Here is an 18,027-nt window from a genome sequence, read left to right on the forward strand (position 1 = left end):
GCGATTTGGTGCTTCTACACATGCGCGACTGCTGAAACCTGGAAGTGCTGTTTTCCCCCCGCTCTATAAGACGCACCAGACCACAAGACGCACCTAGTTTTTGGAGGAGGAAAACAAGAAACAAAATATTCTGAATCACAGAAGCCAGAACAGCAAGAGGGATCGCTGTGCAGTGAAAGCAGCAATCCCGCTTGCTGTTCTGGCCTCTGGGATAGCTGCGCAGCCTGCATTCGCTCCATAAGACGCGCGCACATTTCTCCATACTTTTTAGGAGGGGAAAAGTGAGTCTTATAGAGCAAAAAATACGGTAACCTGTTCCGGTACTTCTGGGTTTCGGCGGACCACAACCCAAAAAAACACAACCTGTATGAGTGTACAACCAGAATTTGGGACTTTGCGAAGTTCCAGTGGCTAGAACTCGTGCTTCTGCCCTGTTAAGTACAGAGGGGGTGCATTCGTAGTAGTGTTAACCACAGGAAGCCGCAGTTTCTTAAAATAAAATGAAAGAACAATAAAAGACAGGTTACCACTAAAGCCTGGTGCTCTCTAAGAACATCCTGTCTGGCTGTTTTGTACAATTGCTGCTTCTCAAGCAGGACAGGTGAACCAGCAGTGCCAGAGCAGGTAGATTTAGTGGTGGAGCTGCTACCTTTTCTTAAGCCCTGCTAGCTTGCTCTGGCCGGGGCATTTAATTTTCATTTCATTTTCATTTGTATACCACCTTTCTATATTGCTATACGGACAAGGCGGGTTACGAAGCTGAAGAAACAACAAAACAGACAGCAAAGTTCACCTAATAGCAATATGATCCAATACAAGAAAGTCATAATAAAAGCATAGCTTCAAAATAAACAACTTAGTGTATACCAAAATAAAGCAACATTAAACAAACCCATTGGAATATAATAGTAAGCAGTAAAATTAAATACCAGCAGATAATAATTAAAGAGTTTACACTTGAAAATTGCAATAAAGAATGGCTAAACTGTAATCAATAAAAATAACAGTAAGTTGCAATGCATAAAATAGCACAAAACATACAAAACCAGAAAGTGGGGAGCTGTGGTTCTCCCCCCTTTATTTTATTTTGTTCCTTCCCATTGCCTTCAGTGGAAAGGGAGTAACGATGCTAGTTCGTAAGCTGTTTAAGAGTCTGCCTCTGGTTTGGGGGAGGAGGTGAGGGGGTATGAGGGGGAAAGGAACCTAGGATCGTACATGTTCTCAGCTGTCCCCCACATGTTGCCAGGCTGCCCACAGAAAGGGAAGTCATAAATATTGTGCATGCCCCTCCAAGTGGCCCTAGTTTTGCAGTTTTAACCATGCTTGTGTTGCATATTTTGCATTCTAAACTGCAGGGGGTGTTGAAGGGCATTTGAGGTGCAGGTTAAGTAGGGCCACCAGCAGATTCTGACTCGGCCCACACCTCCTCCTCCTCCTCCTCACGAGTAATCAGATGAGTACATGGCTTATATTGAGGCCCCCTTGGGGTTACTTGTTGTGACATCACTCATCAGCAGGTGACTCACTGGGGCAAGACGGTTTGAGCATACCTGCACCGGCTGCCAATTGATTTCCGGGCCCAATTATAAAGCCTTAAATGGCTCAGGACTGCAATACTTCAAGGACCACCTCTTTCCATATGAACCTACCCAGATCCCCAGATCATTTTCTGAGGCCCTTCTTTGTGTGCCTCCTTTACGAGAGGTCTGGAGGGTGGCAGCACGAGAACGGGGCCTTCTCTGCAGTGGCCCCCCATCTGTAGAATGCTCTCCCCAGGAAGGCTTGCCTGGCACCTTCATTACACACCTTTAGACGCCAGATAAAATGTTTTCTCTTTAACCAGGCATTTGGCTGATTAACGTGGGCTTTTAAATGTGTTTGTGGGGGGGTGTTATTGGTTTGTTTTTGTTTGTATTTTGTATTCCCATTTTTTATTTTTCTGTTGTGAACTGCCCTGGGATCTTTGGATGAAGGGCAATATACACATTTAATAAATAATATGAATATTTTCCCTCTCTTCCCTTCCCTTTTACATACTGCTTTTGTGCTAAATGTTAGTGAAATGCATTAGGATGCATCAACAGAGAAAAGCAGCTTAAATTGCTTTCTCAAACACTGCATGCCATTCTCTCGACTCGTAGCATCATCAGGCGTAGCCAGATCTATTTATTTATTTTTACAAAGCATGCCATAGCATAGATGTCAAATGTGTTGATATTCAGACTGTGTTTCCCGCTTTCTCTCTCTAGAATACAAGAAAGCCCGCCAGGAGATTAAAAAGAAATCTTCAGACACACTGAAACTACAGAAGAAAGCAAAGAAAGGTAAATTTCTCCCCGAGGTTTTCCTTACTTGCTTGGTGTGTGGCTGCTCTGAATTCCCTGTTTGTTTTTTTGTTGCAGCAAAAAGCTGTGTTTCTGTGACGGTGTATAAATAATAATTAGGATGTATTGCTTTGTTTTTGCCAAACACACACACACACACACACACAACCCCAATTTAGGGTGGAATTAAATGTTGTGGTCTTCTGGCCATTTCATCTGTCTTTTTGAAAGATGGAATAGTCTCCCACCCTCTCCTCCCGCTTTGTGCTGTTCTGGGGGATTCTTCTGACAAACACACCCCAAGCCAATTTCAAGGGTGCGGTGTGAGTGGGGGGGGGGGGACAAAGGCCCATTGCAGAAGCAAAAGGCCTTGCACAGGGCTACCATTGATGGGGCTGGATAGGCGAATCCCCATCAGAATTCTCCATCCATCCTGGAGAAATTTTTACAAAGCTGAACCCTGTTCTAAACTTATTAGGCTCACGTCCACCCCATACATTTAACACACATTTTAATGATAATAATAATGATAATAATGATAATAATGATAATGATAATAATGATAATAATGATGATAATGATAATAATGATAATGATAAATAATAATAATAATAATAATAATAATAATAATAATAATAATAAAAAAATTATTTATATCCCGCCCTCCCCAGCCGAAGCCGGGCTCAGAGCAGCTAACAACAATAAAATAATACAACATTCTAAAATCATTTCATTATAAAATTAATTTAAATCAAATTAATGGCAACCATTGGGCTAGAGTTCTGTGAGGATTGCCAAAGGAGGGCGTCAGGCTGTGCCCTGGCCAAAGGCCTGGTGGAACAGCTCTGTCTTGCAGGCCCTGCGGAAAGATGTCAAGTCCCACAGGGCCCTAGTCTCTTGTGACAGAGCGTTCCACCAGATCGGGGCCACGGCCGAAAAGCCCTGGCTCTGGTTGACGCCAGCCTAACCTCCCTGTGACCCAGGACCGCCAATATGTTTTTGTTTGAAGACCGTAAGGTCCTCTGTGGGACATACCAGGAGTGGTGGTCCCGTAGGTACGAGGGTCCTAGGCCGTATAGGGCTTTAAAGGTTAAAACCAGCACCTTAAACCTGATCCTGTACTCCACCGGGAGCCAGTGCAGCTGGTATAGCACTGGGTGAATGTGATCTCGCAGCGAGGACCCCATAAGGAATCTCGCTGTGGCATTCTGCACCCGCTGGAGTTTCTGAGTCAGTCTCAAGAGCGGGTTACAATTAAGCATGTGTGTCCCCCCCACCCCCGGAATCCTGGGAACTGTAGTTTGTTGATGGTGCTGGGAATTGTAGCTGTGTGCTTCGAACTACAAGTATCAGGATTCTTGAGGTGCAGGGTGAGAAATACACTTTAAATGTATATTGTAAATGTGATCTAGACCTCGCACCGAGATACAGTGGATGCTCAGGTTGCAAACGTGATCTGTGCGGGATGCACATTCACAGCTGCAGCATTCGCAACTCACGTCTGTGCATGTGCGGCTTGCACTTCCGCGCATGTGCATGCGCGACTGTCAAAACCCAGAAGTAATCCGTTCCGGTACTTCTGGGTTTTGGCAATCCGCAACCTGAAAAAACGTAACCTGAAGCGGACGCAACATGAGGTATGACTGTATAGCCTGCTGCCTACTGCTTACGCCCTCTCTGTTCTTCAGACCACAGGGGCACACAGGAGAATTTACAGCAAGGCTCAAAAGCCCTCCTTACGTGGCAGCTCTGCTGGACAGCTTCCCTATCAATGTGGGATTGCTAGGACTTGCAACCTCTCTCTTCCGCTGCCGCTATCCCAGTTGAGGCCCTGAGCCACAGTTGGAGATGGTTTGATGCAGAACCAGCTTGCCCTGCGTATGGAATATGCAATAGCAGGACCCACCTGCTGGTTTTGCACACACCGTTGGGGCCTCGCCCTCCATTCAGAAGCATTGCATTACTGAATGGGCATGCACCACTTACGGAAATGCTTTTGTTGCAACTATTAAAATTGCTGGGTGCCAGAGGGTTCTGAAAATGGACGCTTTCCTTTTCATCAAATTGGCTGTGCACTGAATTGCGCTCAGTGGTTTATAACACTGCAAAAATTAACTGGAACGCGAACTGCCTTATGGCAAGTAAATTGGGAAATGTTGTCTGTTCCCAGCCATTGTGAATTCCATCCCTAAACAGCATAACTCCCACACTTAACTGCTGTCATGTTGACTGTTGTGATACGCATTTATTTGTGCTGAGTAGGAGGAAGTTTGGGTAAGCGGTAGAACTACTTCCTCCCACCAATGCATTTCTTGTAAGTGTAAGCTGCTGATGCATTTTAATCACTGTATAAGTGCATTGGCCTTCACACTGAAATAATTTCAATATTTGTTCAGAGTTGTGGTCCAAGTATGTGTTTATGTGTGTGTGTGTGTGTGTGTGTGTGTGTCTACCTATCCTACACCATGACCCCTTCATCCTGTAAAATCGGCCCCCCTATTATGTCTTGTGCTCCCAGCCAATTCTGGAGACACAGGAGGAATAGAGAAGAAAATTACTTTCATAATGCTTAAACCAGGGGTCAGCAAACTTTTTTCAGCAGGGGGCCGGTCGATTGTCCCTCAGACCTTGTGGGGGCCCAGACTATACAGTCATACCTCATGTTACGTCCGCTTCATGTTATGTTCTTTCAGGTTATGTCCTGTGGTGATCCGGAAGCACCAGAAAGGGTTACCTCCGAGTTTCGCCACATGCACAGAAGTGCAAAATGACATCATGCCGCAGAAGTGGCGAGTCGCAACCCACGCGTGCACAGACGTACTGCTGCGAGTTGCGCTCTTTTCATGTTGTGAACGGGCCTCCGGAATGGATCCCGTTCGCAACTAGAGTTACCACTGTATTGGGGGGGGGGGGGGGAGAGATGAACGAATTCCTAGGCCCCACAAATAACCCAGAGATGCATTTTAAATAAAAGCACGCATTCTACTCATGTAAAAACACCAGGCAGGCCCCACAAATAACCCAGAGATGCATTTTAAATAAAAGGACACATTCTACTCATGTAAAAACACGCTGATTCCTGGACCGTCCACGGGCTGGATTGAGAAGGCGATTGGGCCTTAGTTTGCCTACCCATGGCTTAGACACTGTTCTGAACAGTCTCTTGCAAATGCCAAGTCCACCCCGGGGTTGGTGTGCGGCACTGAGAGCAGGATAGCTGCTCTTGGCCATCAAGGTTGTCCTCTTGTCTGTCTCAGGAGACAATAGAGGAGTGTGCCTTTGGGGGTGAAGTCAAACGGTTGGAAGATTGCAGCACCTGCTGTGGCTGTAGAGGCTGATATGGGACAGACATGTTTTTGTTGAGGATGGGACCAGACAAAGGCGTCCAGGTGTTCTGCTGTAGGTGCATCGTGGTGTTTCTTCTCTCATTCCTCCTCTGGTCGCTGCCGTGGATGCAAGACCTACCTGACTGTCTCCAGGCCTTCAGTCTTCTGCAGGGGATTCCCACACGATGAGGTTGATGTCGCCAGCCTTCATGTCCCGTTTGCGGCCATCTTTGTAGTGCAGAGTTGGTCTGCCAACTGGCCTGGAGCTAACTCCCCATAGAGCACATCCTTGGGGAACTTGCCATCTTCCATTCTGTGGACCTTAGGATGATGGGATGGGCTTTGGGAAGGAGGCACAAGGCGTTAATACTCTGATGTACCGGAAACATATAGCGTACTAGCCTTGTCCCCCTAGTCCACTGACGACACACCACGTGTCTTGTGCTGTTGAGATGTAACCTTGCCAAAATTTGGTAACTACATTTTCTTCTTTGTCCAGCTATCTCTTGTTTCTTCTAGTCTCTGTCTGGCATATCTGTAGACACACGGTGGCTCCTTCAGAGTGGAAATCTGTCCCTTCTGTTTGTCTGTCCACGTGTATGGAAAATATGCAAGGGGGGAATTTATACAGTGGTCCACACACAAGCTGTTTTAACTTGGTTTTGTGATGTGACCCAGGTTCCTTTAGGGCAAGCTCTCCCAACGCAGCTTACGATAAAGATGTGACCAACAAAACAAAACGAGAGGCACATTGCTGAAACTCCCTGTTTTATTAGAGTAAAGGTGCAATGTCAGTACTTTTACATTTTTCTCGTGGTAAAACAGCCCAAAGCCATACTGGAAAATGGTTTGAATTGTAGGTGCTTCCTTTATTGTGGGTTCTGTTGTTCACGTGTGCATCAAAATTTAACCCCATATTCCCATTTGATCTCCATTTACTGTTTCTGCTGAAAATCCATTAAGTTTTTTTTAAAAAAAAACAAACGGAAATTGTAAATCTGGATGGCGGAAAAAAATGGGTGGCGGTTAGATGATTACAAGATTGTGTGGACATTTCGGAAAACTTGCATGCAGTAGCAGCACCAAGTTCCACAATCAACTGTTGAGTGGAAGTGTCCTTGGATGTTAAAGGTATCGATAGCCCTTGAGAGTAAAGCTTGATTGCATCACTTCATTTTAAAAATCATGTTGGATTTGTTTGATGTATTCTCTCTGTTTTTCAGTTCAGTAAAATGTTTTTGGGTGTGCAGGCATTTCAAATTTTAATTTTGCTGCCAGTTTAAAAATTAAGATTACACAAAAGCCGTAAGGTGGTGATGTGATTTATGTACCCAGGATTCTGAACTGAGTGTATGAAATGTGATAGGTTAGGTGGTGCCTTTTTCTTAAGAAAAGCGAATTTCCCATTACAGATTGGGAATTAATTACAGTTCACCATGGTCTACTGCACTATATTGTATTTGTGTCTATTTTGATACTTGTTTTCTAACAGCTCAGCAAGCCTTTCAGTCATCTTGGGCCTGTATCTATAGCTAAATACCATTTCCAGTTAGAAAACATTGTGTCCGTTACTTCAACCATTTTCGTGAATCTTTTATTTTATTTTATTTTATTTTATTTTACTTTACTTTACTTTATTTTTTGCAACCATTTTTGCAAATGTGTAACGTAACATTGGCTTATTAACAGTTTGATACCCCAACCCATCAATAAATGGTATATTATAAAAAAAAAGGCAAACCACTTTCAGCAGCAAAAGGTTATCCTGAAATTCACATGATAATTTTTGTACTATTTGGACCTTAGAATAAGATGGATTGTCACTGTGTCTCTGCATTTTTTGATAGTTGTCTCTAGAAATTTCTGTTCTGTATGCAATTGCTTAGGCAGTTTTTCCACTTATCTCAAAGGCAACTATTTCATCCAACATATTTTAGCATTAAAACATTCTGTTCTGAAAAATATTGTTTGTTAGCTGTTTATATATCCATTTAAAAAAACAACTAGGAGGAGCTTGAGGGATGTTTTACAGAGGGACTGCAGCTCCTGTGGGGCGCAGAATTAAATTAGGAGATTTCGGCACGTTTGAGGAATTCATCTGCTACATTGGAAATGTTTGAGATTACTTGTATGTCACAAGTATCTACAGATGTCACACACACCTCTGTGTCACGCGGCTGGAGTGTGGATCTTCTGTAGCACATATGTATTTTTAAGGTCACAATAATGTGCTTTGCATAATGTTATGCCTAGTGTATATATGGAGAAAGATACGTAGAATGGCATCTATAGCGAATTCTGCTCAAGACAATTTCAGGGTTGGAGAGGAGAACCCGTGGATGTGTTTACCAGTCTTTGCTATAAAATATGTGGTGATTTCATTAGTCATGTGGTGATTTTTATTACTCTGATTTCATATTTTTCTTAAGTAGCCTACATAGAAACACACACACACTTGTCTAAAGATGAAAATTGTGCAGCGATTTAAACTAAGCGGATGTATGCAAATTTGCATAAGACGTTCCAGTTGCATAATTTGAGTTTTGTGCTTACAGTAAACACACCCTTCCCTGTCTTAACATGTGCACAGAAGGATGTGGGAGCTCCTTAAGTGTGTAAAAAGGGTCAATTGAGATTATCCTCCAAACCATGATTTGGAGGAACAGTAGTGTTTTAGGTACAAATGTCCTTTCTTATACACCAGTTTTCTCTTGTTTTCAGTTTTCTTCTAATCGTATTGTGCCCTGACACCTGAATTGGGCAAACTATGGTTAGCACCTAACCTCCAACTTATGATTTGAAACCATAGTCTGCAAAACCACTTCAAACCATGCTTTTCAAATGACAGTTTAGATACTAGCGCTAGCCATAGTTAGCCTGATTTGTTTGTTACAGGAAACCGTGGCATAGAGTGGGCTGAACCCGGAAGTGGAGAAATGGAGTCGGGATCAGGCAACTCCTGATACTCCAAACCATGACTTAAAAAAGGGGGGTGCCCTATTTCACTAGATCTCTTATCACAAATCTGACCTTTCCCCTGGTTCCCCATCGAATTCATCAAGTTGCATCATGCAAACGTTCGAAGGACCAGCTGCTTAGATGAAAGAAACTGGAAGTTCTAACAAAGCTAAATAAATTAAAACCAGCTTGAGTACAGCAGGATTTTGTTTGGGTGGAAATTAGCACTTTGACCTTAGCAACTTTGGAATGTGAAAGAAGAAAAGAAACCTTTGGCGTGAACGGGATCATTTTGCTTCTCTTCAATCTGCTAATGATGTATATAAACACTAGGAAATTTAGAACATTGGTTTTGACTTATTTTATTTTCCTTCTCCTGTGTCAATTTTTGTATCCTGCTCACCTTCTCGACAGCTGAGGCGCTGGGTAAGTCTGAGCTGCACCGCATCCCTGGTGGCTGGTTGGTATAATTCTTTGCTGTGGCCTCATATGGTTGTCTGGTCTCATACTAGCTGCCTAGACTTTAATTTCGAATTAAAAACTCCTACATCTTTTGGCCTTGACACCCGAGAGCAGGTGTCTTCTCAGCCAGATGCTACATGAAATCCATAGCGATGCACTAGGTTTGGAAAATAGTAGGTTGGCGGTTCGAATCCCCGCAACGGGGTGAGCTCCCATTGCCTGGTCCCTGCTCCTGCCAGCCTAGCAGTTCGAAAGCACAAAGGGCAAGTAGATAAATAGGTATGGCTCTGGCGGGAAGGTAAAAGGTGTTTCCATGCACTGCTCTGGTTCGCCAGAAGTGGCTTGGTCATGCTGGCCATGCTGTATGCCGGCTCCCTCTGCCAATAAAGCAAGATGAGTGCCGCAACACCAGAGTCGTCCGCGACTGGACCTAATGGTCAGGGGTCCCTTTATCTTTACCTTTACTGGCATTAAATTATTTAAGTTCGAGCTGTGCCCTCAAACACTTCTCAAGTTTCTGGGCATCATGATGATACGTAGTCAAGTTACTTTCTAGACCTGACTTGAGGCATTCAGCTCTCCCATTTTACTGCCTTTTCCAGGGTATTTGCAGGAGAATTAGCTCCACATCTTAATAGCCCAGGAAAGAGCAGGAATACTTGAGTCGAAATCACAGCTCAATTCTTACTACCAGATTGATGCCACCAAATTATAACCAAATTGATGTAAAGGAGTTGAGCAGCAGTTATTTCTAAGATTTTTTTACCTGCCCATCACCATAAGGCCCTGGGCCGGTTTACAGCTGTAGAAAATACAACGGAAATAAAAACAGATGAAACCATTACAGAAGGAGCAGAATGATACAAATTCGGCCAAAGAGGTAGGAAGCCAAATACATTCATTTTCAACGGCTGAGGTACATCTTTACCATATGGTGAAAGCTGTACAACTTAAGATGAAAGACACACCTCTCTGCGGAGGGAGTTGCACAATTTAGGAGCTCCTGGGCCACCATCCTTGACTCCTTTGAGGGGGGTGGAACTGAGTAGACTTACCCAAGTGTGCTGGGCTAGGTGTCCAAGAGACCTGAGGTTAGAATGGCCACACCATCAAATTTGTTCCATTTTCGAAAACTTACTTGCGATCTCTCAACAGGATGATTTCAAACATATGTGCCTATTCAAAACATCTTTTTAAAGTCTAGAGCCTAAATTCCCATGTTCGTAACCCCTTGACCCTAAAACGTACCCTTAAAAAAAAGTACTTGCATGTTATGCCCTGATTGATAACAAATATATGAGTTTGGTGTGTTGAGAATGGGTAGAAATATGTGGTTCCGAAATGAGGTTTTGAGTTAGAGATAACTGACAAGTCAGGCTGTTGGGAGCAGAAAATGACTTTTGTTTTATCCTAGAACGTTGTGATCTTCAGTAGGTTTGCAGCAGGGAAATCCCATCGTCCCTGGCCATTGGTCCATGCTGGTTGGGGTTGATAGATAATGGAGTACAGCAAACATCAAGGAGGATTACCTGTCTGAATTTTAATAGTGGGAAAGACAATAGGGGGAGGGGGAGGAGAGATAAACGTAAGCAAAGGATGAAGGGGAAGCAAGTGCCTCTATATCTTGTTGGACTTGGATATAGGGTGCCAATTGGCCCTGAGGATTAAGGGGTTACACCCAAGCTTTCAAGGAAAATGTGAGTTTGAGGAGGGAGGAGGCTGGTGGTTGTGGTTTTTTTTAATGGAATGAGATTCATGCAGTGCTATGTGTGCGCACTGATGAAGCAACCTTTCTGTGAAACTCAGTGCGAATGTGTTTGAGAGAGAGGCTGTTTCTGTTCTCGTCTTTATACCGTAACAACACAACAGGGAAGGTGGTGATAGCATAGCGAAATGCAATGTGACAAAAGATAGTGTCACCAGGGCAACCGTTAGACACTTATAAATCTAAACAACCACGAAAATAACAGGACTCATCTTTTTCTGAATGAACATTCGTATATTTGAATAGAAGGAAGAATCCACTCATAAATCAGAGTTGCTCAACATTCAGACATAGTTCCGGTCTACATCACATTTCCTCCCCCCAAAGAGCCTAATCACTGAGCTAACGAAATTAAACAAGATTCCAGTCAACGTCTGTTTTCATATGAGGTAAACAAAATGCGAAGAGGATGCACGCATGCAACATTACCTGTGTAGCAAAATGTAGGTAGTGTGCAATTATACTACTAATAATTTATGAGTGGATTCTTCTCCGATCGAGATTCAAATATATGAATGTTCGTTGAGAAAAAGATGACTCCTGTTATTTTAATGGTCTTAATGCTGTGGCAGGAGAGGAAAGAGAAAGTCTAAGACAGGGGTCAGCAACCTAAGGCCCATGGACCACAAATGGCCCACGGAGAGCCGCCTCTCAACTGAGCCACCTGGGGACTCGCTTCTGCGGCGCCGGAAATCACGTCTGCGCAGATGCTGGAAATCGCAGGCGCCCATGGAGGGATCTCTGCTGGAGTGAATTGGCCCAGGCGCGGTAACCCTTGCTGACCCCTGGTCTAAGACTTGCGCTACCAAGGGGGGTTGCAGAGCAAGGTTTGAGAGCACCCCAATATGTAGCTACTGGGATGATATTGAGGCTGGTATCTTCCTAGCATGCCTCCTGTATAGCAGAGGGCTGAGGTAGACCATAGGTTTTAGCTTTCTGCTTCAGTGAGATCCTAGCTGCTCTCATATGGCACCTCTCAGCACTTACAGAAGTCTGTCCAAGGCGCTTAATTCCGATTTAGTGTCTGAATTACGAACACAAAAGCTTCTGCCATGCACAGTTGCACTTGAGTAGCCAGACACTTAACAGGCAACACACTGGAGTCTGAGCTCTTTAATTTCTTCCTGCAGTTAAAATAACGGCCGGTATGTCCTTGTGACGCACAGCTCCGATCTTGCTGAGTAGCCTTCAGTGGGGTGGAGGTTAAATGTGTTCGCAGTGAGGGGATATTCCCAGCATAAACTCTTCCTGCCTCCCATTGGGATGAAGCCATGTAAATTTCATTATTGAAGAGGAGATGGAGGCATGGTTGGCGGCGAACCTAAAGGAATCTGGGCAGCACTCTTGCATCACACATGGGATTGAAGACCATGATTGCCATCTCGGACCTTAATGGATCTAACGCTGGCTGAGAGCCAAGATGGCAGGGTTGGCCCCATATTGCATCTTTTCCCAGCTAATGGCCTCAAATTTCGTTGTAATCCAACTCCCGTCCACCTTGACCATTGGCCATTCTGGCTGGAGCTTATGGGAGTTGGGGCTTAGCAGCGCCAGCTGTTGAGGTGATTTGTGGCCTGTGAGTCTTGGTCTCACGAAGACTACTAGTCTGTAACTGAATTTCTGCTGTACCTGCTAACAATTCCGTTCTTTGCAGTAGCATTTTCTACACACATGTTATTTGCTACAGAACAAGCTTTTTGTGTGTAGAATTGACTGGCTGTGAACAGCCACATTTAAGTCAAGGTGGGCTTTTGCGGGGGGTATAAACTAGTGTCTTACCTTAGTAAGCTTTCTGGGCTAGCTCCCGGGCTGTTGGTTTTCTTTGCAACACATATACTTTGATGTTCCGACGAAGTCCCCAAACCCTGAAGGCAAATAAATGTACTGCTTCTGTCAGCTGATGTCTCATGCCAGCTTCAGTTTTATGGGTGCCTTTTTTGTGGTCACTTTTGCCAATGAAGCACATCAACTCGGATACCAATCTGTACCTTAACGGTTCAATATTTTTCTGGGGAATTTTTAAAATACACTTAAGATTGTGGGGGGCGGATGCACAATATGGTGGTGAGTTTGGCAGGAGATGAGAGCTGTGCATACATTTGAACCCCAATATCCTTGTTTGTTTGTAACCCAGTGGCTTGAATTGAAGCAAGTTCCCTATTTCCCTTGTGAAACTGATTTCCTCCCTGATACCTTTACGTGAAAAGTTTGTATATATACACACCAACTCCTGTTACCCCCTTTAACTTTTGCTTATGAAACTGGATTGGCTTTAAACTGGGGTGGGTAAGTTCTGCTTCTCCTGGACCTGACATCCTTCACTAAACTTTGGTGGGACCCAGCCAGGTTATTACTGAACTGGGGAGTCTTGGGACAAGGGAGTTGGTGTTGCACAACCGTCGATCTGTCCTCTAAACCCGCCTTCCTACCTTTTTACGGAACCATTTTCAGTTTGCTGGCCAAGAGAACACCTGTTCCCTAAACTCCTTCAGGGCATGTTCTAAGCTGCATGGCCGTATATATAACCTTGGCGTCTCCAGTTGAACAGATGAGAGAGCCTGTCAAATGAGTCACTGCTGGTCAAAACAGGCAATACTGCAAATACAGTGATCTGGTGTGAGGCAGCTTTCTACATCCCATGCAGCGCATTGGGCAGGCCTTGTGGGGCTCATTGTTCATCTGTATAAACGAATAGTGCACATGTAATGGATATTATATGAGGAGATTGGTAATCGGTAGGCAAGCCGTCGTCATCAGAAGACCCTTGCTGGGTCAGACCAAAGGCTCACCTAATCTCGTGTCCTCTCCACCACAGTAGCCTTGGGAGGCCCACAAGCAGGGCATGCGCTCAACAACACTGTCCCATTTGTGTTGCCCCAGCAAGTGGTACTCAGAGACAGGCTGCCTCTGTTCCTGAGAGTAGCATGTAGCCCTCATGACTACTGGCCCACTGATAGGCAAATTCATAGAGGGCAGTTGGAAGCCATCTTTGTTGGTGGCCTGTGCTGTGCCCTTCTGTAAGTGAATTCCATAAACTGGCAGTACACTATGCGAAAAAATGCTTCCTTTAGCCTTTCCAGAATCTCCCACCTCTGTTTCATTGGATGGTTCCAGGTTCTAGAAGGAGAAAAAGCTTCCTCCAACCACTTTCTCCATGCATAATTCTATAAATCTGTTATGGCGCAAGCTATGTTTGTCTACCATTACTAATCTTCTTGTTAAAGGAACCCCAAATAAACTGCTAACGATTCCCAGGGTATCCTGAAAAAAAGCGGTGGAGACCACCAGTCTGTGTCACTGTAGCTTGAATTGTTCCATCTTCTGTTACGTATTTGATGAAATACAATATTTGACCGCTCTGGGAAACCGTAACCTCTTCTCCTTATCTGTGTAGCCTGTTCTTAATACTGTAAAATATAAGAACTGTGTTTTCTTTGTTAAATTAACATTCCCTCCCCTTTGTCCCAAAGGAGGTGTGCTAGGCTCCTTGATTTAAGCCGCAAATTCATCTTATTCAAGGCAGATTCACTCCCATTGAGGTGGAGCGACAAGGGAGCTGACGGCATGTAGTGACTAGCCTTGTGAACACACTTGACGTGAGCCCAGATATAGCCAAAGCCGTACAAATGTTTATGGGCTTCCTTGGGAGTAGCTTCGGCCTATAACCACCTTTGCTTTTTCTCCGTTGCGAATAGGTAGAGGAGACATCCAACCTCAGCTAGACAGCGCCTTACAGGACGTGAACGATAAATACCTACTTCTTGAAGAAACAGAGAAACAGGCCGTTAGGAAGGCCCTGATTGAGGAACGCGGCAGATTCTGCTCATTCATTTCCATGCTGCGGCCTGTGATTGTGAGTTTTGTTTTGAGCCTTTTCCCCATTGTTTTGAGTCTGAAATTCCCAGGTGTCAGAAAGGGTTATTTATGTATGCCACTACTGCGGCCCATGCTTTGTTAGCCCCAAAATGGAAAACAAGCAAGGTCCCAACCAAAGAAGAATGGCAACTTAAGCTGACAGAATATGTGCAGCTTGCAGACTTAACATATAGAATAAGAGAACAAGAAGAACATAAGTTTAGAGAAGATTGGAAAACGTTTATTGAATATACGGGGGGAGGGAGCTGTGTACACTTGAAAATGTTGGCAGCATTAAGATCAATTCAACAGTGTAAATAAGGTTTGATGGGTGCAATAATGGAATACTGAATGTATTCTTGTATGTATGCAGGGATTTATGCTAGGCAAAATGAACCACGGAAAGAGAAGAAGGGAAGTCATTGATATTTTAAGGGTGTTTAAATGAGTATTTTAAATTGTAAAACAGAAAATTTAATAAAAATTATTATGTATAAAAAAAAGAGAGCGATGTGGCAAGAACTAAGAAGGCTTATTTTTTAAAATGGTTTAGGAATGAAGGGATGTTGACATCTTGCTTGCAAGCCTGACCTTTTCTGTAGCTTCAGTCATAAGTATCTAATCCTTTTTTTTTTTTAACCTTTACAAATTGTGTCTGTTTAAAGAAGTGAGTGGTGCTTATGCCTTGACTTAGTAAGATGAAGCAGCTAGTTTGTTGATGTTGACCGAAATTGCATACGCAATAGAACTCAGTAACACGGCCAGTTCTGATTTTCTGCTTCGTTTCTGTGTTTTTTTTAATCTTCCAGGAAGAAGAAATCTCAATGCTGGGAGAAATAACTCACCTGCAGACCATCTCAGAAGATCTGAAAAGCCTCACTATGGACCCTCACAAGCTGCCGCCATCAAGTGAGCAGGTTAGTTTGACTGAGGAAGGGCTAATCTGTTGGGTTTACTGTGTCTACTCAACCCACAAATGGTAGAATTCCATATATGTGCAAAAGGTAAATACCCAATGAAAATACTTCCCCATGCAAGCACTATTGATATGATTGACAGCTGCCCAAGAACATGGTAACATCCTTGCCTAGCTCCTCTTGGGGTGGCCGGCTGTGGGGGCTTCAGGAGGAGAACTTTCCAATAGACTGTGCCCTTAACCTTCATCTATGTTAATATTTTCCCAGCCTGGTGGCCTCTAGATGTTGTTGGACTACAACTCCCATCATCCATGACTGTTGGTCGTACAGGCCAGGGATGTTGGGAGTTGTAGTCTCAACAACATCTGGAAGGCACAGGGTTGAGGAAGTGACAGTGTAGCTTCACTAGATTTCAGCAAGCAGCACTGGAATATGGTTGGCAGAATCTTCAATAAAACTGGTTGTGCTTTGTAAGGGTTTTGCTGGTCTGGAGGGCTCTGAGAGACGTGTGTTTCAAGAAAGAGAAAGAGACTGAAGGAGCGTGATAATAACAAGTCCATAATGTTAGACAGAAGTGCGCTGGGGTGTTAATAGGATATGCTTAACTTGATGCCCTGATAGGATTGGTTGACCTGACAGCAGCTAGCTGGTTTCAAGCCACCAATGACCAATTCACTGGTGTAAATAACCGTGCATGACTATCTCCTGATTCTCCAGGTAATTCTAGATTTGAAAGGCTCTGATTATGGCTGGTCCTATCAGACTCCTCCATCATCTCCCAGTACCACCATGTCAAGAAAGTCCAGTGTGTGCAGGTAAGCAGAAAAGGCACATGATCTGTTTCTATGGGAACCCAATGTTTTACTCTAATAAACACTCTTCTGTAAGCTTTATTTATTTATATGCTTGGATCCTGCTCTTTCCTCTAGGATGTTTGAAGCACCTAGGAAGGACCACTCGGTGTTCATCCAGGCACTGATGAGGTCCATCACCTTTTGAGGGCTCAGCTACACGGGCCATTTGTCCTGTGATTTCTAAACATGTTTTTCTTTCATCCTGCCGCTTTCCCCAGGAAAACCTGTGGTTTACTGCTGAATCGGAGCAAATGTTAATTAGGTTTTCTGCAGATTGATGTTTGTTCCGATTCAGCGGCAAGCAGTCAAAAGCAGCAGGACAAAAGAAGAACCTCTCAGACCCTTGTCTCGAAATCACAATCTTCTCCATGCTGCGACAAAATGTTCTCCCCAACCCATTCACGGGCAGTGAGCTTTTAGTCTTGACTCACATCAAAATAATGGTGTTTTAAGATGGTTGAATTTGGAGGCACGTCTGAATTTTGTAAAATAATAATTTGTCTACTCTTTGTGGTCCTCTCCTTCTTGAGATGCTATTGATAGAGTGAAATAGAATTGTTGAGCGTTGTTATGACAGCCATACAAAGAGGCTCTGGGAAAAACCTCTAAGGAAAACCGGCTACTGACCATCCAGTTGTCGATTCGGGGTCTGGTATTCTTTGCCACTGTCTCATGAACCCGCATACGTTGTAAATGTTTATACGATTGTTTAATTGTACATCAGGCTTAATTTCTCAGTAGCGTAAACTGCTTGGATGCCTCCCGTTTCTCTTGCAACTTGTTTGAGTAAAATCCTTTACTGAAAACTATTCGGTAGTACTTTACTGTTCAGTACTGATGAAATGCAGTTCAGAAAAAAAGAGTTAATTTTTTTTATTTTTGCGTGTTTCGAGCATCTAGACCCCCCTTTGACCTCTTCCATGAAAACTGTTTTCTCTCTGCTAAAACAGTTTGGCAGCATGCATCTCCTTCTCCTCCTTCTCCGCCTCCCTCACTCCTTGCCAGGCACACCGGTGTCTAATTCTCTCCTTTTCTCCACCAAAAGGAAGACGTTCTGCTGTATGTTCCTTGCTCCTGCATTTCTTTTTAGCCTTAAATGCTATTATTATTATTATTGTCATTATTTTTAACAAATTTGCCTTCCGAATCACATGGATTGGAGAGCTGAAGCACCCTACGGCATGGTAGACCAAGATGCCCCTTGCATTTCCCTGCGTAGCTAGCTGTCCGTGCATGCGTACGTACAGTATCTATAGACAGGAGATCTATAGATATTTCTATTGACAGCAGTAAGCACAGGCTTTTCAAAATGCAATATCCTTAACAAGGAAAATGGCTGGCTGTACAATCCCAGCAGGTAAACTAGGCAAGATGGTGGGAGATTCACGTGACCATCATCTCCACAGGCGATGGGACCGTCTAGCCTCTTGTCTCCCGCAAAGCAGATTGCCAGCTCTATTTACTGCTTAAAGGGAATCCTCTGGAGATCCCCATCAAAGATCTGCTGCTGTCTTCCTCTGGTTGAGCCCAACAGTTGATAGTATTATGTAAACAGCAAGTGCTTAT

At 43.9% G+C, this 18,027-nt stretch overlaps 1 protein-coding gene and 1 long non-coding RNA gene across 17 annotated transcripts in view; one reads left to right on the forward strand and one right to left on the reverse strand.

Moving 5' to 3' along the window:
• MTSS1 (MTSS I-BAR domain containing 1) overlaps nucleotides 1–18,027 on the forward strand; it is a 155,416-nt gene that overhangs the window by 119,825 nt on the left and 17,564 nt on the right. For all 16 annotated transcript variants that reach the window (XM_083450539.1, XM_083450530.1, XM_083450536.1 and 13 more), the window contains exons 6-9: nucleotides 2,250–2,324; nucleotides 14,531–14,688; nucleotides 15,500–15,607; nucleotides 16,325–16,422. In XM_083450539.1, coding sequence (XP_083306665.1) covers nucleotides 2,250–2,324; nucleotides 14,531–14,688; nucleotides 15,500–15,607; nucleotides 16,325–16,422 — 439 coding nt within the window. The remainder of the gene's footprint in view (nucleotides 1–2,249; nucleotides 2,325–14,530; nucleotides 14,689–15,499; nucleotides 15,608–16,324; nucleotides 16,423–18,027) is intronic.
• LOC310682246 overlaps nucleotides 1–18,027 on the reverse strand; it is a 244,324-nt gene that overhangs the window by 101,461 nt on the left and 124,836 nt on the right. The gene's annotated exons all lie outside the window — the stretch shown is intronic.

Source organism: Podarcis tiliguerta, assembly GCF_965153285.1.
Source record: "Podarcis tiliguerta genome assembly, chromosome: 7".
In the NCBI taxonomy this organism is placed as follows: domain Eukaryota; kingdom Metazoa; phylum Chordata; class Lepidosauria; order Squamata; family Lacertidae; genus Podarcis; species Podarcis tiliguerta.